General features: G+C 40.0%; 1 protein-coding gene across 6 annotated transcripts; it reads left to right on the top strand.

Moving 5' to 3' along the window:
* The first annotated feature begins 58 nt into the window (after positions 1 to 58).
* On the top strand, positions 59 to 21,942 carry Marchf5 (membrane associated ring-CH-type finger 5). Of its 6 annotated transcripts, none has more exons than XM_059258771.1 (6): positions 59 to 209; positions 6,390 to 6,592; positions 13,604 to 13,734; positions 20,417 to 20,600; positions 20,731 to 20,897; positions 21,500 to 21,942. In XM_059258771.1, the coding sequence occupies exons 1-6, from the start codon at positions 175 to 177 to the stop codon at positions 21,614 to 21,616; spliced, it is 837 nt and encodes a 278-aa protein (XP_059114754.1). In that variant the 5' UTR covers positions 59 to 174; the 3' UTR covers positions 21,617 to 21,942. The 6 variants fall into 6 exon arrangements, with proteins under 6 accessions (XP_059114754.1, XP_059114745.1, XP_059114760.1 ...); XM_059258762.1 differs by having other exon boundaries at positions 13,604 to 13,779; XM_059258777.1 differs by lacking the exon at positions 59 to 209 and adding an exon at positions 281 to 446 and having other exon boundaries at positions 13,604 to 13,779.
* Positions 21,943 to 22,693: the final 751 nt, after the last annotated feature.

The raw sequence follows: 22,693 nt of genomic DNA, 5'->3' as shown, positions 1-22,693 counted from the left end.
GCCGGCAGCGCACCAGCGCCGCGGGCCTCTCGGAGCCGCGCCGGGCGGCTGTGTGGCGGGGCCGCGGACGCCGCGGGACTGAGGCCTACTCCGCCGCCTCTCAGTGCTATTGTCCCCGGGCCTGGCCCTGAGCGGGGCTGCGGGCGAGGGCCGAGCTCGCCGGCTCCGCGGAAGATGCCGGACCAAGCCCTTCAACAGATGCTGGACAGGTACGAGCAGCGGTGGGCTGGGAACCGCCGGCCTCCGTCCTGGGCCTGCCCATGCTGGCCTCGAGGCCCCGGGAGCGCGGATCCTGGCGTCCGCCAAGAGTTCAACTGCCCGGGGGCCGGGAGAGGGGCTTCGAGTTTGGAGATGGCACTGAAGGGAAGATGGGGCGAGCGGCCTGGGTCGTAGACTTAGAAACTTAAAGGAGTGAGGTCGTCTGCGGCCGAAAGCCTGGTTTTGAGGTGAAGAGGCGCTATTGTTAACCCATAGAATTAGTGTTTTTTTTCCTCCCCCGACTATGTTGTAAAGGGCTTGGCAGCGATGTCACTGGGAAGAACCAGATTATCTTTCTGGAGAATGATCCCTTGCACTTTTCAAGCCTCTCTCCACAATGCAAGGCTAGGCATTCTTTTTTAAAAGCCTGGGTTTCGTTTCTCCTTCCAACCCCCGTCGCATCCCCACCCCCAAGCCGTAAGGTCAGGATATCCACCAGGGAGCCTTAACGGTCACACTGGAGTAGAGGTTATGGAAAACAGCCACATGCATGCAACATTGAACACGGAGCACACTTGACGATCGCTGAGTTCCCAGAAACGTTTTTTGGCTTGTGCTGGGACCAGTTGCCCATCCCTGGGGGTCTCCAAGCAGTAAAACTCTTTGCGAAGTCAACTGCACCGCCCTCTGCTGTTTACGTTCCAGCCGGTGAGTTTTTGGAGACTAAATCCACTTTTTCTCCTAGGCAGCTTCTTGCTGTCCTGACCAATTGTTCAAACTAATCCATAATGTTTGTGGTTGCTTGAAACTCTGAACAGACTAACTGGCTACCCTGTTCAGCAGGTGGTACTCTTTATGCAGAGTTAAGATCCAGCTACTGAAGTTGTTAAATGGAGGGCCTCTCTAGATTGAGATTATAGCCATTGATTGATTGAGATTACAGCCATTGGGTGGGAGGCGCACAAAGCTCCACCAGAGAAGGCAAGAAGTTGCTCCTCGTATTTTATCCTAAATCCTAGGACAGGACCCGACCTGGTTCTTAGCAGGTGTTCTGTTGTTAGAACTGATGAACGTGTTGGTTTCTCCAGCTGTTTAGGAGTCTGGTCGCTTATCAGGTTTTCCTTACGTTAGAGTTTATCATACTTGACTAGGTGTGGCATACTAAAATATGCCCAGAGAGGTTACTGCCTGCCACATCGATTCCAGTTAAATGAGACTCCAGAAGGTGTTGCATAGTTAGTTGTTTACTCTGATGGCACTCACTTTCACTTTTATGTGGTGACTTTTGGAAAAACCCTGACGTCTAGATGTTGTCCTGGCTTTTCATACATTCTTTAGAGATTCTCATAAAAGCCCTTGAGTGCTAGTGAAGAATTTACAGGAACTTGGGAATCCCACTGTCCTTTGCAGAAATGTATATATGGAACTTATTTTGCTCATTTTCACTCCATTACCCTAGCTCATCCCCCTCCACTTCTGAACATTTTCCTCCCAAGTCCCCTCCTGTTTTCATGTCTGTGTGTTCCACTGAATTTAATTAGGATTGATTGCATAAGCATAGGTCTGGGTTATTTACAGGAACGTGGGCAGGTTATCAGTGGCTACACCACTAAATTTACTCCCTCCTCCTCCAGCAGCCGATGTCCAAAGTTCCCCGGTGGGGCATGGGGTTTCATGAATCCCTCCCCTGTCCGTGATGCAATGTTGCTAGGCCCCATCTTGTGCAGGACTTTTACAGGTGAGCACAGCTCCCTGTGGTTCATGAGTAGAGAAGGCCAGGCAACTGAATTTCACAGCACACCTGCTCATCACCCAGTTCTTAGATTCTTTCTGCCCCCTTCCGGTTTTTGTTTTTGGAAGCTTGAAATTTTTCACTAAAATAGTAGGAAAAGCAAACCTATACTTATATATAATTTATGAGGAAGATGACTGTACAACTCAACTCTTCCTGCTGCCACCAAACTCAGTTTATACAGTGCTGGGAATTGAAGCCACGGTTCCATACTAGGTAAGCACTAATGCTGAACCACATTCCCATCTCTTAACACTGAAAACTATTCTGATATACATAGCCATACTTAGCTACTTATATGTCTGTCCTCAATAACTTAAGAGAACATAGGAAGTTCTAGATAGTATGCCCATATTTTTTTGCCAAAATATATATCCAGCTTGAAAGGAGACAAATATACTTAGAAAACTGCCTGTTGTGTTATGTATTTATACTAACAACATCCCAGCTACCCTATTTGCTCATACACTCAGCCATTGCAGTTTTGTGCAGAAATGTTAGTCATCCACAATAATGTGAATGTACTTTAATTGAATTGTACCTATAAAATGGTTAAAGTGTTAAGTCTATGAGCTGGATATTTTACCATGGTAACTTTTTAATGAAGCAGAATTGAAGTTTTTTTTTTTTTTTTTTTTTTTTTTTAAAGATTTTCTAATACTGGCTTCAGCATGAGAGTTAAGAGCAAAGAAATGAGCCGGGCAGTGGTGGCACATGCCTTTAATCCCAGCACTTGGGAGGCAGAGGCAGGCAGATCTCTGTAAGTTTGAGGCCAGCCTGGTCTACAGAGCAAGTTCCAGGACATCCAAGGCTACACAGAGAAACCCTGTCTCGAACTCCCCCCACCCCACACACACAACAACAAAAGCCAAGAAATGTTCAAGGAAAGAAACGTATATTTGAAAGTCTGGATGTGGGTTTCTCAGAGTCCCAGAGACTAAGTCATATCCAAGTATGGGTAAGAGGTCTTACAAGGGTGAGTTGCCCATAGTTAAAAAAAAAAAAACAAAACCAAAAAACAAAACAAAGCAAATTTACTTTGCATATGTGGAGGTCAGAGGTCAGCTCCCTTCTTTCATAAGCTTGTGTCCCAGATACCGAGGTACTGTTACATTCTGAAGCATCTTGAAAAACCTTGCCAATTTTTCCCATTATAATTGAAAGTTTTAACTTATGCATATTGAAGTCCATGTTCTACAAAGGTTGGGAATACATCCATTTGTAGTATCTGACTATACAGTCAGCCTTTCCCACTTTGCATATTAAGCCAGTTTGTTCTGATAGAAACCTGTTGTTGGGGGCTTTTTCTCTTTTTTGGGGGGGCCCTTCAACCCAGCTCCTAAATAAATCACACATGGAGACTTTTTCTTAATTATGAATGTCCAGCCTTAACTTGGCTTAGTTTCTTGCCAGCTTTCCTTAACTTATCCCGTCTACCTTTTGCCTCTAGGCTTTTCCTGTTCTCTTCTATAAATCTTACTCTGTTGCTGCTTGTGTAGCTGGGTGGCTGGCCCCTGATGTCCTCCTTCTGTGGCTCCTCCTTTTCAATCCCTCTTCCCAGATTTCTCCTATATCTTCTCTCTGCCTGCCAGCTCCGCCTATTCTTTTTCCTGCCTTGCTATTGGCCAATTCTTTATTAGACCATCAGGTGTTTTAGACAGGCACAGTAACACAGCAACACAGCTTCACAGAGTTAAACAAATGCAACATAAAAGTAACACACCTTAAAGTATTCTACTATAGAAACCAATTGTCTAAGTGAAAAACAACAGTAAGTAACAAGCTTTAATTAGAAGTTGTTCCGAACCACACAAACTTTGGTGGAGGAAAGGGGATTCTCTGTGAGTTAAACCAGTATCAAATTTGTATAGAGAGCTGCGGATGTAGCTCAATTGGTAGGTTTGCCAAGTATACACAAAGCCTGAATTCATCCCCAACCTAAGTGTAATAGAGGCAGGCAGATCAAAAGTTCAAAGTTACCCTCAACTGTAGAGAGTGTTTAAGTAACCTAGACGACATAAGATTATGTCTCCAAAATAAATAAATAAATAAATAAATAAATAAATAAATAAATAAAAGAAAAAAGGAATTGGGAATTCAATATAATTATGCAAGAAAAATTAGATTTAGGACCCAGGCTTGGTTGTACATGCCTCTAATCCTATCACTCAGGAGGCAGAAATGGGCTTCATCCACATAATAAGACCCTACCTCAAAAAAAAAAAAGTTTTTAGAGACTGGGTCCTGCTGTACTGCCCAGGGTAGCCTCCAACTTCTTGGGCTTGTCTAACTTACCAAGTTGCTGAACTGCACATATTTGCCGCTGTGTCCAGTCAGAAAAATGTGTTTAAATTAGCTACTCAGTAGAATTATTTATTTAGTTAGAATGGCTATTCTGGTACTGTGAAGCTTTGTGTTGGATTTTACACTTTCACTATTGAATACTTTGTATACACTTATGGGGGGGGGCGCTCCCAAGACAAAACTAGAAAAACAGTGCCTGTTACCAGCATTCAGTCCTTCCTCATCTCCTAATATTTACCCTTCCTTGTGCTCCTTTCTGTATGTTCTACTGTACCCACATTTCTTTACATGTATACAGATATATGGCTTGGGATAAAGAAAGCAGGAAAGTGCTTTGTTTGACTGGGTGTGTCAATGTATGGAATTTCTCTTATACAGTAGAGATCCCTTCTCCAAGGTTCTAGTTTCCTTGGCTTCAATTTACTTAAGGTCAACAGCATATATTATAGTCTAGGACATGACTGTGAGGGTTCTGAAGAAATTCATTGAAATGTAGACTTTGGGCCTACTTCATTTTGCTACATGAATTTTACTGTAGGTTCTTTATAATTTACTTGTAAAAAAGGAATTATATTAATTTAAACATAATAGGCTTGAAATTTCTATATTTTAAATATAACATATTTAATCCAGAAAAAGAAGTAATTCTACCTGTGATATTGGAAACATGTAGATCCAAATTTATCATATTGCCATCCTAAAGTCATTTATCCCTGTGTCCTTTGTGCTTCTTCATTCCCTCTCCCTGGTGGTGGGGATTGAACCCAGGGCCCTGTGGATTTGCCATACCAATAATTTATAGCCCTCCCTGTTCTTGGGTTTTGTTTTTACTCTTTGGCTCTTTGTTCTTTGGGGGACCTGCCACCCAGCTCCCAAATAAGTACATGGAATATTATTCTTACTTATAAATTCCCCGGCCTTAGCTTGGCTTACTTCTAGCCAGCTTTTCTTAAATTATTCAGTCTACCTTTTGCCTCTGGGCTTTTACAGTTTCCTCTGTTTCTGTGTATCTTTTCTTTACTTCTTACTCCATGACTTGCTGTGTGGCTGGCCCCTGGTGTCCTCTCTCCTTCTTTTCCTCCTTTTCTCGTCCCTCCCTCTCTTTTCTCTATTTATTCTCTCTGCCTGGCAGCCCTGCCTAGCCCTCTCCTGTCTAGCTATTGGCTGTTCCGCTCTTTATTAGACCAATCAGGTGTTTTAGACAAGCACAGAAACACAGCTTCACAGAATTAAACAAATGCAACACATCTTTGCATCATTAAACAGTCCACAGCATAAAAAAAATGTAATACATCTTCAACTCATATTCTACAACACCTTCCCTCTCAGTCTATGAGGTGCAATTGCTGTATCATTCAGGCTGGCCTGAATTCAGAATTTTCCTTTGCCTCTTTAGTGCTGGCTCTATATGTAGGAATTAGCAACTACACTCAACACCTTGTCTTTAAAGTTGTTGCTGTTGAGTGGGGCATAATGGTCTGAGTCCGTAGTCCTAGCGCTTGGATGTTTGAGGCATGAGAATTAGGTAATCAAGGCCAGCCTAGGCCATGTGAGGTACTATCTCAAAAAATACACAGTACAGAAAAGAAGTTGTAATATTCCTTTCTCTTCCTAGAGCCATACTTTACCATAAAGGGTAAAGTTTTCCTCGGTTGAAAATTGAATGGTCTGGGAATATGGTTCAGAACATTCTGCCTAATGTGTTTGTTTTAAGTCTTATGCAATTTCCTGACTTTGCTAGGAAGTGAGAGAACTATATATGAAATCACTAATACTTTATTTTTTTCTTAAGTTCATGAGGTCTTATAAAACCAAAGGTACTTAAAAACTATTTTGGTACTCTAGTTTACTAGTCAGGGAGAATTACTAAAAAGATGAATAAAAACCAAGTTCAGAAAATAGATTCTATAGTGGACGATTTTAAAAAATGAAGAAAATGCTATACTAGGAATAGATTAGTTGTTTGGGCTCTGTATTCTTTTAATATAAGACACGAGTTCTACAATACCTCATAGTAATTCCATGCCATTAGCTAAGGGTTTCACATGCAGGAGGCTGGAACCCTGGAAGTAAACATTTCTCTCTTAATTTACAGAAGTTGCTGGGTGTGTTTTGCCACCGATGAAGATGATAGAACAGCTGAATGGGTGAGACCATGCAGATGCAGAGGATCTACTAAGTGGGTTCACCAGGCTTGTCTACAACGCTGGGTGGATGAGAAGCAGAGAGGAAACAGTACAGCCAGAGTGGCATGTCCTCAGTGCAATGCTGAATACCTAATAGTTTTTCCAAAGTTGGGTAAGGACTGTTTTAAGAACAAAGCACATGTTCTCTGAGATATCTATATATGTATGATTTCAAACTTGCTTTTTTTTTTTTTTGAGGTGAAGAGGTGGGTACTTGAGACAAGGTCTCACTCTGTACCCCAGGCTGGCCTGGAACTTATGATTGTTCCTCAGCCTCATCCTTCCCAAAGTGCTGCCATTATAGCTATGAACCACAACACCCAACTCTCTGGTTGGTTGGTTGGTTGGTTGGTTGGTTGGTTGGTTGGTTGATTTTTATGTGTATGAGTGTTTTGCCTGCATGTATGTATGTGCTGTGTGCATGCCTGGTGCCCAAGGAGGCCACAAGAGGGCATTAGATCCCCTGAAGCTGAGGTTTGATGGTTGGAAGCCACTTAGTAACTGCTGAGAACTGATCCCCGTTCCAAGAGGAGTCAATGCTCTTTAATCTCCAGCCCCTCCAATTTATTTTTAAATGATTTCATATCTTTGCTTTTTTGTGAATTTTCGATATTTTCCCTCTCTAAATGTCAAAGATTTATTTTGCTAACAGTTTACAATATCTTTAGCAAGTCCTTAGACTTGTCTATTTGTATGTTTTTATTTAAGAAGAAAAAGACTTCCAGCACTCAGGAGGCAGAGGCAGGCAGATCTCTATGAGTTCAAGACCAGGCTAGTCTACAAAGCAAGTTCCAGGACAGGCAAGGCTATTACACAGAGAAACCCTGTTTCAAACCACCCTCTTTGCCCCCCTCAAAAAAAAAAAAAAAAAAAAAAGAAGAAGAAGAAAACCTTTTATGCCTAACTATGGATATAAATGAACAAGAGAGATGTGATACAAAGCTGGCTCAGGGCTGGAGACACAGCTTAGTCAGTAAAATGTTTGCCTGGCAAGGTGGGGCCCTGAGTTCAGTCTCAGCACATGGAGCCCTGTGCTAGAGAAGCAGAAACAGAATTGTCCTGGGGCTCTTAAATTGATCAGGCCATGAGAGACCCTGTCTCAGATGAGGTGGATAGTGTTTCTGAGGATTACCTGAGATTGCATGCACATTAAAAAGGGAGGGGACTTAAAGAGCATCATTCTTTGGAGACAGTTGGTTTAAGAGAAAAAAGCCAGTGGTGAGTGTTCTAATACTCCTTAATTGTTCTGTTAAGAAACAAAAGTAGGAAAGTCAAAGTTTCGCTTTGGTTTTTGGCAATGCTGGACACTGAGCTCTGGGTCTTTCCCATGCTAGGCAGCTGTTCTACCACTAAGTCAGTAAAGTTAAGTTCATTTTGAGAATCCAGTTTATAGTGTTACATTTCAGAAAAACTACCCCTTTTTCTGGGAATTGCTGAACATGAAAATTACCAGTAGTCTTTGAAAATGGGACTAACCTGGAAAAAAGTATAACCCTTTTCAATTACAGCCATATGTTTCTAAGCTAGTATCATTCTTTTTTTTTTTTTTTTTTTTTTTTGGTTTTTCGAGACAGGGTTTCTCTGTGTAGCTTTGCGCCTCTCCTGGAACTCACTTGGTAGCCCAGGCTGGCCTCGAACTCACAGAGATCCGCCTGGCTCTGCCTCCCGAGTGCTGGGATTAAAGGCGTGCGCCACCACCACCCGGCTAGTATCATTCTTGTTTGGAATTTATGCCTTGCTGTTCTTAAAAACATTTTTAATATTACCCTTACCTATAACCAGCTTGGCTTATGGGCAGTCCAAAGGAAAGAGAGATTCTGGAGAAGAGTGGGTATCATGGAAAAAAATTTAGAAATTATTAGATGCATTGTTCTTGGTAGGTGCTGTGCATACTATAGAAATGTAGATAATAAAGTGCTTTTCTAATGTCTGCTTGTTTTCATGTGTGAGAGGAAATGATAGCTTTGCATGAAAGGCAAGTAGTATAGTGAAGAAAATGAGTTTAAGGCCACCTTAAGCTATGTAGGATATTCAAGACTGGCCTGAGCTATACAGTTACACTGTTACAAAGGAAAAAAAAAATCACTTAAGGTGCTTTCATTGTAAGTGTAAAACAATATTGTAAAACACTGTAAACATCGGTAGGCAAAGCAGGTGGGTATCTATGAATTCAAGGCTAACCTGGTCTACACAGTGAATTCCAGGACAGCTATGGCTAAAAAAGTTAAAAAAAAAAAAACAAAAAAAAAAAACTTAAAATAGGTGGGTGGAGAGTTGGCTCAGTGGTCAGGTGTACTGCTGCTCTTGGCTGAAGAGAACCTGAGTTTGGGACCCAGAACCCACTGGACAACCCACAGCCACTTCTCACTTGAGCTCCAGAGGATTTTATACCCTCTTCTGACCTCTCAGGCACCCGTATGCATTACACACACACACACACACACACACACACACACACACACACACAATAAATAAATAAATAAATAAAAAATAAATAAATAAATAAATAAATAAATAAATAAATAAATAAAAAATAAGTCTTTAAAAATCATCCAGCTTTAGGATGGAAGTACAAGATTTAAAGGTGTGTGGCACCACACCTAGCTCCACCTGAATCTTAATCACAGCTATAGCATTACGGTTACACTGTCTTGAAACAAAGCTGGTTATTTCCTTTGAGCAGCCTAATATGTTTACCCAAAAGTTTCAGCTCACTTTCCTTTGTCACTCAGGTTTGAAATGCAAAAACTTGAATTTACCCAAAATATTAGGATAATTTCTGTCTTTATAAAAATCTTTATTATGTAAGAGAATTCACAATAAAACTTTTTAATTACAGGCTTCTCTAATACCTTTTGAATTGTTAGATTTCTAAAAGTTGTTGTTTATTTAAAGCTTCAATTGCCATTCATTGTATAAATATAATAGTGTTGAAAGTGTATGTGGTTAGGCCCACCAGGCCATTGAAAATCCAGTTATGTGGACTGGGGAACTGGGGATGTAGCATAGTGATGAAACACTTAGCATACATGAAGCCCTGGGTTTAATCATCAATCAGTGTTGAAAAACTAATAATGCCTTTCTAAAGTATTGAAACGTTTATGTCCTTAGTTAGTTTGTATTGAGCATTTATTTATGTTTTCTCTGCCTGTTAGGATGGGAGTTTTTACGGGCTGAGATTTTGTCTCCTCCCACACTCATAGCTCTTTGTGTTGTAGTCTGGTGCTGTATTCCTAAAATTATGATGCTGGGTCATGAGGCAACTGCACCCAGTTTCCTTATTGGCCCACTCAGTTGGGGATCATCATCCAGATGATTTCTGTGATTGTTTAAATTTTTTTTAATGATTCCTTTTTTTTTTTTTTTTTTTAAATGCATTGGTGTTTTGCCTGCATGTGTGTCTGTGTAAGAGTGTCAGATCCCCTGGAACTGGAGTTACAGACAGTTGTAAGCTGCCACGTGGGTACTGGGAATTGAACCAGGGTCTTCTGGAAGAGCAACCAGTGCTCTTAACCACTGAGTCATCTCTCCAGGCCCTCAGTGATTGTGTTTAACAAAGTATTTTCTTAGATAATCTTTAACTCATAGAAGTATCTTCTCTGGCTGGCACTATATTATAATGATATGTTTAATACTAAGTATTTATTCTTCCTTCCAAATATTAAAACTAATCTTGGACTAGTCTGTATGGAAGTAATGAAATATTTGGGCAAAGTAAAATTAAGATAAAAGCCAAGATGAGAGTTTTGTCTGAAAATTCTAGAATAAGTAATTGAGCCCGTTCCTTAATTTTACTAGGCATGTATTTTACATATAACCCAAGGGACAGATACAAAATTTCTAAAAGAAAAATAAGGATTATGGGGTTTTGTACCAAAAAAAAATCACACTGGATAGTTCCTCAAGAAAGTTTAGCATATTTTTGGTATGATTTTCTGCAGTCTATTGGAAAAACAATTCAGACATCTAGGTTGTCATTCAGGATCTAATAAATAAAAATTGTGGGCTGCCTTTTAGGAATTATATTTTCTTCCAAATATGACTTTTATATGAATTATTTCACTGTAGTCCACTAGTAGGTAGTTTCAATTACTATGCATACCTCAAAAGAGAATTCAGTTAAACAAATACTTGAGAATCATGGGAATTTGAGATGAATTAGTAAATAAAATCAGAAGTTTTCCTCTTTGGAGTCTGTGTTTTAATATAGGAATAAGCAGATCTCTTCTCTAAAGACCTATATAAATAAATATGTTTTAGACTTTGCATCTGGCCATTTTCCAGTAAAACTTGAGTCACAGAAACAGACAGCTGGTTAGATTTGGCTATGGGGCTATGTTCTCCAACCATTGTTCTAGTAAATGGAAATAGATTTGATAAGTATGTTTTGTGATGAAAATGCTTTAGGAAAAAGAGATATAACAAAGTAAGTAAAAAGTATGATGTGGTATAGATTGGCATAGGAAACTTTTATGAAAGTAAAGAAATCAGCAAAGGAAACTGAAAAGTGAGTGATAAGATATGTTCTGGAAATGCAAGAACCAACCATATGTTGGAAAGAAAATATGTCATATGTAGCTGATAGGACAAGAGATTCGACCACTGAATTTAGTTAGGTGGAGATTGTTAGTGACACCCATGACCAGCTTGGGTGGAATAGGTTTGTGGGAAAATTAGACAATTATTTGAGTATTTTGTTCAGAGGAAGCAAGGAAATGGAGTAGTAGGACAGGAAGGGTCAAAATACTGTAGAGCACTGGTGCACACCTTTAATCCCAGCAATGGAGAGGTCAGGCAGGTGAGTCTTTGAGTTCAAGGCCAGCCTGGGCTACATAGTGAGGCCCTGCCTCAAAAAATAATTAGTAAATAAAAAGATTTTATGGGTTGGTGAAAAGATTCAGCTGATAAGGACACTTGCTCCAAGCCTGCTGGTCTGAGTTTGGTCCTTGGACCCAGGTGGTAGAAGGAGAGAACCTGTTCCTGAAGGTGTCCTCTGACTTCCTCAAAGCATGCCCACATCCCACATATACACACATCGTAATAATAAAAAAAAAAGTAAGCTTATTTTTAAGATAAATGAAATAATGTTTGTCTGGTGAAACAAGACATCAAGTAGGGGGAAATGATGGAGGAGAATAGGAAGAGAATTGCCAGAGCACCTAGAGTGTGGTTTACATGTAACTGATTGGTTTCCAGTATGTCCAGTATGGATAATGCAGAGGAGAGACTTTATAGATTTTGTAGCTTTAGTTTTCTGATTACAGATTTATCAATCATGAGAAAATTCACATGCAGAACTTTTATTATGTACCCATGGTTTCTGGCTTCCAATGTCATCTCTCTTTACAGTGGCTGGCTCTACAAGTTAGTGGGGAGTTTTGATCAGGGGCTTTATAAGATTTTTCTTTCCTTGTATGTTTAATTATTCTATTGTCAATTTTCTTTGTACAGTAATGGTTACTGCTTTGTGTTTAACATTCTTTAGATTGTAGGCCCCAAGGAAGCAAGTGATAGAACTCATATATAATAAAGTAACAGTTTGTATGTAGAGGTAGTCAACAAATAGAATTACTTAGCCAACAAGTTACATATACCTTTGGTTAAATGCAGAGGTTTAGTTCCTCAGTTTTGTTTTGAACAAATCTAAGACCTTTCCATTTCTCCGGAAAATTCTAGAGGTAAATTAAATTGGACTTAATGGCAAGTAAAATACCTCCAAAATACGAAGCATATAATTGGTAATTGGCACATGTAGCTGTTGGAATACCATAAACACTGGCTTCATAATCATTTTTTTAAAAGCTTGTTAGAAAATAATTTTGGGGGCTGGAGAGATGGCTCCGAGGTTAAGAGCATTGACTGTTCTTCAAGAGGTCCAGAATTCAATTCCCAGCAACCACATGGTGGCTCATAACCATCTATAGTGAGATCTGATGCCCTCTTGTGGCCTGCAGGCGTACATGCAGACATAACACTGTATATATAATAAATAAAATAAATCTTTAAATAAATGTTTTTTCAACTAAATATAGTATATTTAAAATTAAGTAAAATAAATTGACTTGTATAGCTATAAGAAAATAGCTGTAGCGCTAAAGAGATGGCTCACTGGTTAAGAGCACTCGCTATTCTTGCAGAGGACCTGGTTCAATTCCTAGCACCTACATAGAGGCTCACAGCCATATATAATTCTAGTTTCAGAGGACCCAACACCCTTTTCTGACCTCTGCAGGTACCAGGCTCGCATATGCTACACAGGCATGCATGCAGGCAAAAAACCCTCATAAACATTAAATCAATCTTTTTAAAAAAAGAAAGAAAAATAGCATGATTACCTTTATTCACTGTGCCAAGACACAATGACTATAGTCAGAAATTTTTTTTTTTTTTTTTTTTTTTTTTTAATCAGGAACTATTTGAAAAAGAAAAAAAAGCTAAAATAGCCTTTCACTCTGTGGTAGCCAGTGTGATTGAGATAGAAGTAAGGATTGTTTCCTTCATTGGAAGCAACTGTATTTAAAGCTCTAATTACAGGATCAGTAATAAAAGTTTGAACAGCCTAGAATTCATTCATGCAAATGATTGAGAAATTCTAAATTGTTCAAATCTGAATTCCCATCAGACTTATAGCAACTCCAGGCTGGAGAGATGGCTCAGTAGTTAAGAGCAGGATGTTGCTTGCTGTTCTAGGGAACCCAAGTTCAGTTCCCAGCACCCTTGTCAAGTGGTTCAGAGGCACATGTAACTCCAGCTCCAGGGGATCAGACACCTCTGGCATCCACAGGCATCCAAATATATGTGACACACACGGGCACATGCGCATGCGCACACATGCACACATAAATAAAATCTAAAAATACCCATTTAACAACTATTTTTAGAACATCTCACTTCATACAAGTGTTTTAAACCTATAGAACCCAGCACTCGGGAGGCAGAGCCAGGCGGATCTCTGTGAGTTCGAGGCCAGCCTGGGCTACCAAGTGAGTTCCAGGAAAGGCGCAAAGCTACACAGAGAAACCCTGTCTCGAAAAACCAAAAAAAAAAAAAAACCTATAGAAAATATTGAAGAAGTCACTCTAAAAACACTTTGTGTTGATACTTTTCTCTCTTCATATTGTAGGTCCAGTCGTTTATGTCTTGGATCTTGCAGATAGACTGATCTCAAAAGCTTGCCCTTTTGCTGCAGCAGGAATAATGGTTGGATCTATCTATTGGACAGCTGTGACTTATGGAGCAGTGACAGTGATGCAGGTTCACCATTCTACTCTATTCAGTGATACTACTTTTGATGTGAAGGTCTATTAAATATTTGCTAGGAGTTTTTAAAATGTATTGTTTTAAATAAGTAATGATACTATCATGATTCAAGAATAAGAAGTTATATAAAAGTAGACTAGAGCCAACGAGATGGCTTAGCGGGTAGAGATGCTTGCCACAAAACCTGATGACCCAAGTTCAATCCCTCAACCCCCACATGATAGAAAGGGAGAGAATTGATTCCCAAAAGAAGTTGTGCTTTGAACTCTACACAAGAGCTGTAGCATGACCCACCCCCATACACGCACACAGTAAACAGTGTTATACAGAGTGGTCTAGTGAAAAGTTCTCCTCCTGTCCTTCATTTGCCTAGATCCCCCATCACCTCCTCAGGTAGCCACTATAGCTAATTTCATATAGCAGCAGTTTCTTTTTCATAATGATTCTAGATCTTTTCACATAACTGTAGAGATCTGCATAGCATTCTGTGTATAAAAATACAGCAGTTTTTATTTTTAGATAGGTCTCAGTATTTGGCCAAGCAAGATATACATAAATGAAATACTAGGGAACACTTATATAATTATGTATGTAAATATGAATTGAATATAGAACTTCATAATCATTTTAACTCAGTAAAAGAGAAAAATCAGTTGCTATTATAAGAAAAATCTTGAACTGGTACTTGAAAATTTAAATAATTTGGATTTATAGACTGGAAGTATTAATATAATATAAGCAAGGAAACAGAAGTTGCAAATATGTAGTGTGTATTAACTGTTTAGAAACCACCTTTACATTTATTGCCTTGCTTGAAACATTTATTCCAGGAATGAGTGATTAACTGGGACAGTAGATCAGTACTGTGTGATTTAAGAGTATTGGGAGGGCATCATTTATCTACATAAACATGCATATATGAGTATGTAAGCAAAGTTTTCATGGTAAAAAAAAAGATCCTATAAATGTAGATTGAAAGTCAGAAGTAATATATGTTACTGCTGTTACTTAACATTGTTTTTGACATTCCATTATTATAACATTTCTACTTAGTTATTTTTATTTCTATATAGTGTCTTTAGAAGCAGTTTTCTGGACATATTTGATAGAGAATATGCTTCAATAAACCAACAGTATTTAGTGGGTTTTTTTGGGGGGAGTAGGTAGCACACTAGTTGATGTCAAGTCCAAAATTAACATTAGCAGCATATGAATGGACAGGATATGTACCCAGGCTTGCCTCCAATTTGATTTGTAGCCCAAGGTTGATCTTGAATTTCTGAACTTCCTGCCTCTACCTTACCAAGTGGTAGTATTATAGCCTTATGCTGCTCTAATGGTTAATGTTGATTATGGACTTGATAGGAACTAGTCACTAAAAATAGAAACCTCTGGGCACTTCTATGAAGGATTATCTAGATTAGGTTAATTGAGGTGGGAACATACACCCTCAATATGGGCAACACCATTCCATGAGGTGGGGTTCTGGACTTTGTAAAAAGGAGGAAATGAGCTGGGGCTGCCTTGTACCCAGTTGCCTCAGACTCAGTCAGACTCCTTTCCCAGCTGAGCTGTGTTCTCAACCCATCAGTTAGAGAAACGCTTAAACTGCTTAACATAACGATTGTCAGGTTTGTCCATTTTCGTGGAAATGTTATCGTGTGTGTGTGTGTGTGTGTGTGTGTGTGTGTGTGTGTGTGTCTGAATAAAATTTCATTGTTTATGTGTACCACATTTTCTTTATCCATATATCTGTTGATGGACATAGGGTCCTTTGGGTATATCACCAAGAGTAGTATAGGTTTTTTGAGGAACTGACTTTTACAGTGTCTGCACTAGTTTATAGTCTCACTAGCCAAGTATAAGGAGTCCTCTTTTTCCATATCTTCCCTGGCCAGCCTTTATTGTTTCTCAGAGTTGGTCATTAGACTTACATAGGTTGGAATCTTAGAGCAGTTTTGATTTGCATCCCTGATGTCTAATGATGTTGAACACCTTTTCAAATATTAATATATATTAGTCATTTGTATTTCATCTTTTGAGAACTGTATTCAGTTCATTAGCCCATTTGGGGATTAGAAAAACTCCATTCACTATAGCTTAAAAAATAGAATATTTGCCGGGCGGTGGTGGTGCACGCCTTTAATCCCAGCACTCGGGAGGCAGAGCCAGGCGGATCTCTGTGAGTTCGAGGCCAGCCTGGGCTACCAAGTGAGTTCCAGGAAAGGCGCAAAGCTACACAGAGAAACCCTGTCTTGAAAAACCAAAAAAAAAAAAAAATAGAATATTTAAAAATAAACCTAACTTTGGGATATTGAAGAAGACATTAAGGTCTAGAGAGATGGCTCAGTGGTGAATAATGCTGCTCTTTTAAAGGATCTGGGTTAAATTCCCAACACCCACTTGGTATCTCACAGCTGTCTGTAACTCTAGTTCCAGGGAGCCCAGCCCTCTTCTGTAGGCACCAGGGACACGTGTAGTACACAGACACATGTTCAGGCAAACACCCATACACAAAATTTTATATATATATGATATATATATATATATAGAGAGAGAGACCTCCCTTATGCATGGATTGGCAGGATTAATATTACATAAATGTCTGTTGTCGGGCAGTGGTGGTGCACACCTTTAATCTCACCCCTAGTGAAGCAGAGGCAGGTGGATCTCTGAGTTTGAGGCCAACCTGGTCTACAGAGTAAGTTCCAGGACAGCCAGAGCTACAGAGAGAAACCCTGTCTCTAAAAACAAAAGCAAACAAACAGTCTGTATTATCAAAACCAAACTCCAGATTCAACATAGTCTGTATCAGAATTCCAGTGTCTTCACTAAACTAGAAAAGGCAATCCTAAAATTCATACACACTAAAATAATCTCATTAGCCAAAGCAATGCTAAGCAGAAAGAACAATGCTGCATATATCACTATACCTGGTCTCAGCCAGATATAGTGGTCTGTGCCTTTAATCTCAGCATTCTGTGAGTTGCAGGCCAGCAAGGGTTGCATGGTAAGACCCTATCTTAAAAGCAAACTGATCTCATACTTACTACAGAGCCATAGTAACAATACTATGATACTGGCACAAAAACAGACATGTAGATCAATAGAATAGTATAAAAAACATAGGAGTTAATACACACAGCTATATCCACCTAATTTTCAACAATAGTGTCAAAAACATGTATTGGTTTGGGTGTGATGTCCAGTGCCTATAACTGTTTGAGGAGTAGAGGCAGGAAGATCAAAAGTTTAAGATCAGCCTTAGCTACATAGTGAGTTTGAGACAGTAGCTTGGGATATATGAGACCATGTCTCAAAATAAAAACGTGCATACATGGGGGGGAGAAAAACCAAGCTTTTCAGTAAATAGTACTGGGTAAACAGGATATCCTCTTGAAGGAGAATGGAATTAAATCCATATCTGTACAAAAAACAGTTCAGAATGAATCAAAAGCCTGAGAAAAACATAGGTAAAACTCTTAGAGGCATAGACAAGAATTTCCCCAGAAGGACTCTAGCAGCACAGGAAATGACAATCAGAATTACATTAAATTAAAACTTTTCTGACAGCAGAGGAAACAGTCACCACAGTGAAGATAGCCTTCAGTGTAACAAGTCTTTGTCTTGCCAGCCAGCTCCCAAATAATGACATGGAAACTTGTTATTATGAAAACTCGGCTTCTAACTTAGGCTAGTTCCTAACTAGTTCTTATAACTTAAATTAACCCATTTCTATTACTCTACATGCTGCCATGTGGCTTGTGGCTGTTACCTCTCCTCCTGCATGTCTTGCTTGTTCTCCATCTCCTGGCATCTCTCCTGTGTGCCTAGATTCCTCTTCCTACTTCTCTCTCTGCCTAGAAGTGCCACCTATACCTCCTGCCTAGCTATTGGCCCTTCAGCTCTTTATTAAACCAATCACAGCAATGTATCTTCACACAGTGTACAAATATCCCATAACATTCAGAATGAGAAAATATTGCTACCTGTACATTAAACAGGAGACTCATATCTAGAATATATAAAGAACTATAAAGATCAAATTTCACTTACATTTTTAGATTTTAAAAAATACTTTCATTTGTGTGTATATGCATTGTGTATAGGCCTATTCCGTGTGGAGGTCAGAGGACAACTCTTGGGAGTCAGTTCACCTGTCACCTTGTGAATCCTGTGATCATGCTCAGGTCACTTAGGCCTCAGTGCAAGTACTTCTACTCACCGTCCACTTGCATCTTTTTATGGAAAAGAGCATTGTTAGCTTCCCCAGCACTAAAGTGAATGCCTTTTAAGCACTGATGCCTTTAACCCTAAAAACAGTGTTGTGCCACATAGATAAACTTAGTTTACTAATTTGTTGTCCTGTTTTAGATAGCAAGGTCTCAACATTAGGTCCTGCCCCTAGTGTGAAAATCACCTCCATAAACATTGAAATAGTTTTTTTTTTTCTTTTTATTTGAGGCAAGATCTTTTAAAGTCCTAAGTAGCAAATAGCCAGGAATTAACAGGCAATGTGCCATTATACTTAAGCCTTACATGAGCAAAGCACTGTGACCACTGAACTACACCCTCAGCTGCTGGCTGTGTTTTTAGGCTATCTTTTGAAGGCTAGTCCCACCCTTTGCTTGGCTGTGCTCACCTAAAAGGAAGCTGCAGGACACAAACATCTTCTAGAGGACAAATAGGATCTAAAATTATCCCAGTCCAAGAGCTCACTGACAAGTTGAGTAAGAAGAATGAATGGAAGTAAATGACAGATACCCCACCCTACATGCTGGTGCATCTCTCTCCTCCCACTCCCCACCCAAAAAATACTTTACAGCCTAGGTTCTTTATTCTTGTCTACAAAGCTGCAAATTCACCGAGAGTGGACTCTAGCATCTCAGGCTCCTTTCCATTAGTTCTCACAAAGTGTGCTTTCCTGGGTTGCACAGGCTGGTCTTGAGCTGAAGCCAGGTGCCTTTCTCTCTGATTGTTTTCCTTCACCTGTTTCAGGAAGGTGTCTCAGCTCTTAGGAGTACTTAATATGCTCGGTGCACACAGTGGTTCTCTTGGCAAGCATCTTTCCCTTCACTTGCTTGTTTACAGTGATGCCCACAGCATGCTAAGTGATGTTGTAAACTTCCAGTTTTGACTTGGTAACACTTAATGGGGCGTTCCTTTTTGAACAGTGCCCATTTCCTTGATGTCTGCAGTGCCACCCTTCCTGTGATTCACATGTTATGTGGCCAGAGGAACTCCTCCATGTTTCCTAAACAGTATAGAGAACATTCAGCAGGTGCCTTTCATCTTTCCCAATTACTGAAAAATGGTTGCTGCACTGAAAAGCAGTGTGTGCCTTTAATCCCAGCACTTGAGAGGCAGAAGCAAGTGGATCTCGTGGAATTTGAGGCCATCCTTGTCTACATAGTGGGTTTCAGGCCAGCCAGAGTTACACGGTGAAACCCTGTCTCAAAAAATTAAATAACAAGCCAGGCAGTGGTGGCGCACACCTTTAATCCCAGCACTAGGGAGACAGAGGCAGGCAGTTCTAGGAGTTCTAGGCCAGCCTGGTGAAACATGTCTCAAAACAAAAACAAACAAAATAACCCCAAACAAGCAAACATCTCAAATACTGCAAAAAAGGAAATCAGGCCGGGCGGTGGTGGTGGTGGTGGTGGTGGTGGTGGTGGTGGTGGTGGTGCACGTCTTTAATCCCAGCACTCGGGAGGCAGAGACAGACGGTTCGCTGTGAATTCAAGGCCAGCCTGGTCTACAGAGCGAGATCCAAGACAAACTCCAAAGCTACACAGAGAAACCTTGTCCCCCCCCCAAAAAAAAAAAAATTAAATAACAAAACTTATATGTCCCTTCACAACTCTATTGAGATATAATCAATGCAGTCAGCCATATTTGTAAAGTTATTTTATTTCAACCTAAAATGGAATAGCTTGGAAATTTTATCCACAGCTCCTCTTGGATAGATCATGATTATTTTATTTTGAGACAGGGTCTCACTATGTAACCCTGGCTAATATAGAGCTATGTAGACCCACCTGATCTAAAAGTCACAGAGATCTACCTGCCTCTGTGTTCCAAGTACTGGGATTAAAGGTGTGCACTGCCTCACTAAGCTATGGGTGATCTTTCTTTTTTTCTTTTTTTTTTTTTTTAATGATAGAGATTTATTTTTATACATATATATGTGAGTCTATGGGAGTGTATCTGTACCACTTGTGTGTAGATCCAGGGGCCAGAATAGCTTACCAGATCCCTGGAACTGGAGTTACAAGTGGTTGTGAGCTACCATATGGGAGCTGGGAATCGAACCTGGGTCCACTGCAAGAGCAGCAAGTATTCTTAACCACTGAGCCATCTAGTCCTAGTATTATTTCTCACAAACAAATCAAGGATAATAGCTTTTTTTTCTCAACTTTTGCTTCTGTGCTTTGAAAATATTTCTTACAAAATGAACTGTATATGTATCACTTAAATATGTGCCACTGTAGCCTGGCAGTGGTGGTGCACACCTTTAATCCCAGCACTCAGGAGGCAGAAGCAGGTGGATCTCTGAGTTCGAGGGCAGCCAGGGCTACACAGAGAAACCTTGTCTTGAAAACAACCAAATAAACAAACAAACATGTACCACTGCTTTGGATAAGAAAATAACTAGGAAATACCGTCTGCTTCACAGGTTGTAGGCCATAAGGAAGGGCTGGATGTTATGGAGCGAGCTGACCCTTTATTCCTTTTGATTGGACTCCCTACTATTCCTGTCATGCTGATACTGGGCAAAATGATTCGCTGGGAGGACTATGTGCTCAGACTATGGCGCAAATACTCAAATAAACTGCAAATCTTGAACAGTATATTTCCAGGTAAGGTCCTGAATTGTGGCTATATAAAGTACGTGTTGAATTGAATCATCACATGGTTTTTTGTTTTTGTTTTTGTTTTTTTAGCTATTCCTAAGACTTAGTACTAACATGATGCTTTCCCCCCTTCCAGGGATTGGTTGTCCTGTTCCTCGAATTCCAGCTGAAGCTAATCCTTTAGCTGATCATGTCTCTGCTACCCGAATTTTGTGTGGAGCCCTTGTCTTTCCTACTATTGCGACAATAGTTGGTAAACTGATGTTCAGTAGTGTTAACTCAAATTTACAAAGGACAATCTTGGTAAGATGGATTTAATATTACTTATCTCAAGCAACATAGAGAAGAGAGTGAACTGTATTTGTTTTTAAAGGGAGAGATAGGTTCTGTAGGGCTCTGTGTAGTTACCCTGCTTTGTCTCTTCATTAACCCCACTGTCATCCTAGCTTGAGGTGAATGGAAAGGGAGGTCCTACTGCTGCCAGTCTGGCCTCTGGACCCTTCCTGTGGGTACCTTCTCTTCCGGAATATGCTCCGGGCTCAATCCCCAGTACCAGCATCGTAAATAAACAAACAGATGAAGCTGGCTTGTGCTGTTTCCTGTCATCCCACTCGCCCTCCTTGGTCACAGTCCACATGGGGCTCTGGATTCTCCTTCCTGTCAGAATGTAGAGCTCCCTGGGAGGAAAGCACCTCTAGACACCAGGTGAAGGTAGCTCTTCCTCTGCCACCCAAAGTGTCCGCCTCTTTCCTGATCTCACCCCATAGACAAGAGAATGTTGCCCTGGGAGTCACCAGGATTTATTTGGTGTCAAAGCCTGTGTCTCTCGTGATCTGTGTAAAGTTCTTTTTCTTATTTCTCTAAGCCTGCATTACAAAAGAAATTCATTTCCCTTTTTATTTTAGGGTGGAATTGCTTTTGTTGCCATAAAAGGAGCATTTAAAGTTTACTTCAAACAGCAGCAATATTTACGTCAGGCACACCGCAAAATCCTAAATTATCCAGAGCAAGAAGAAGCATAAAACTGACTTGTGGTTGTTCTGAGGCCTCTCATCCGGACAAGTCTGCTGTGTCGTTCTGATTCCTCATTAATGCACTAGTGGAGACTTGTGACAAGCTACTGCTCCTATATTTTTAAGAAATATAATAAAGCACGCAAGGCAGGGGATCCTCTCAGTAATCACAGAACCTAAGGATACGATTCAACTTGATTGATTGTATGTACTGCTTTGACAGCCATTGGCTAAACCATTATCTTAGCATGGTAAACCTGGGTTTGTTCATATTTTTCCAGACAAAAATGTAAAGATAAAACTGTACAAATATTAAAAATGGACATGCTGTTTTATTCTGATGCCTCTTTTGTATATATACTCATGTTCAGTGTTTTCTTAGAAACAGCAACTCAATGAAGGTACTGTGAGGACTTTCTCACTGGCATAATTTGATTACATGCTAAACAGGAGCCTGTGTTAATATGAGGAAATGTAAATTAGTTCTGAATAAATAACAAACCAAAAAATGTATGTAAGCATTGAAATGACCATCTGAACAACAGGGATTCTGTTGCCTTTTCCTTAATCTGTGTGACATCTCAGATGTGTAGGGTCAGTCTCCAGGGCTTCCAGATCACTTTTTCACTATTAAACTTTATTTATACAATGTTGACATCTCATAGTTAATGATGTAATTTTGACCCATGTAGTCGTCGTTTGTGTCTGTGTGTGTATCTGGGGGGTTATTTAGAAAAGGTGGGTGGGAGGGAAGGAGAGAGTAGAGATAGGAGAAATGAGGTAGAAGGCCCTTTTATCACTTTCATGTTTTTAAATTTGTATTTCTGGAACTTGGAGCTGCCAGTCAGTAATTTAAATAGAGAACAACTTGCAAAAAAATGATAATAAAATTATTGTTTTTTCATCAATTCAGTTATTCAGATATTTGTTAATCGCCTCCCATTTACTCAGCCACTGCAGGATGCTGTGGGCTAGAGTGGTGAACAAGACAAACTTGGTCCCAGCTCTGACAGTTTGTAATCTAATAGAACAAGAGTGAGTGAACCAAAGTGTGGTACTGAGCGTATTGTGACTCTTAGTGACGTA

The sequence above is a fragment of the Peromyscus eremicus genome, chromosome 1 (genome assembly GCF_949786415.1).
Source record: "Peromyscus eremicus chromosome 1, PerEre_H2_v1, whole genome shotgun sequence".
Taxonomy (NCBI): Eukaryota; Metazoa; Chordata; class Mammalia; order Rodentia; family Cricetidae; genus Peromyscus; species Peromyscus eremicus.
This window is presented reverse-complemented; position numbering and strand designations above follow the sequence as displayed.

Excerpts from the sequence above, each read along its gene's own strand:
- Marchf5 (XM_059258743.1), top strand. The coding sequence starts at position 2,115 with ATGAGGAAGATGACTGTACAACTCAACTCTTCCTGCTGCCACCAAACT. Across the intron at positions 2,207-6,389 it reads AAGCCACGGTTCCATACTAG|AAGTTGCTGGGTGTGTTTTG; the intron begins GTAAGCACTAAT and ends CTTAATTTACAG. Across the intron at positions 20,898-21,499 it reads ATTTACAAAGGACAATCTTG|GGTGGAATTGCTTTTGTTGC; the intron begins GTAAGATGGATT and ends TTTTTATTTTAG.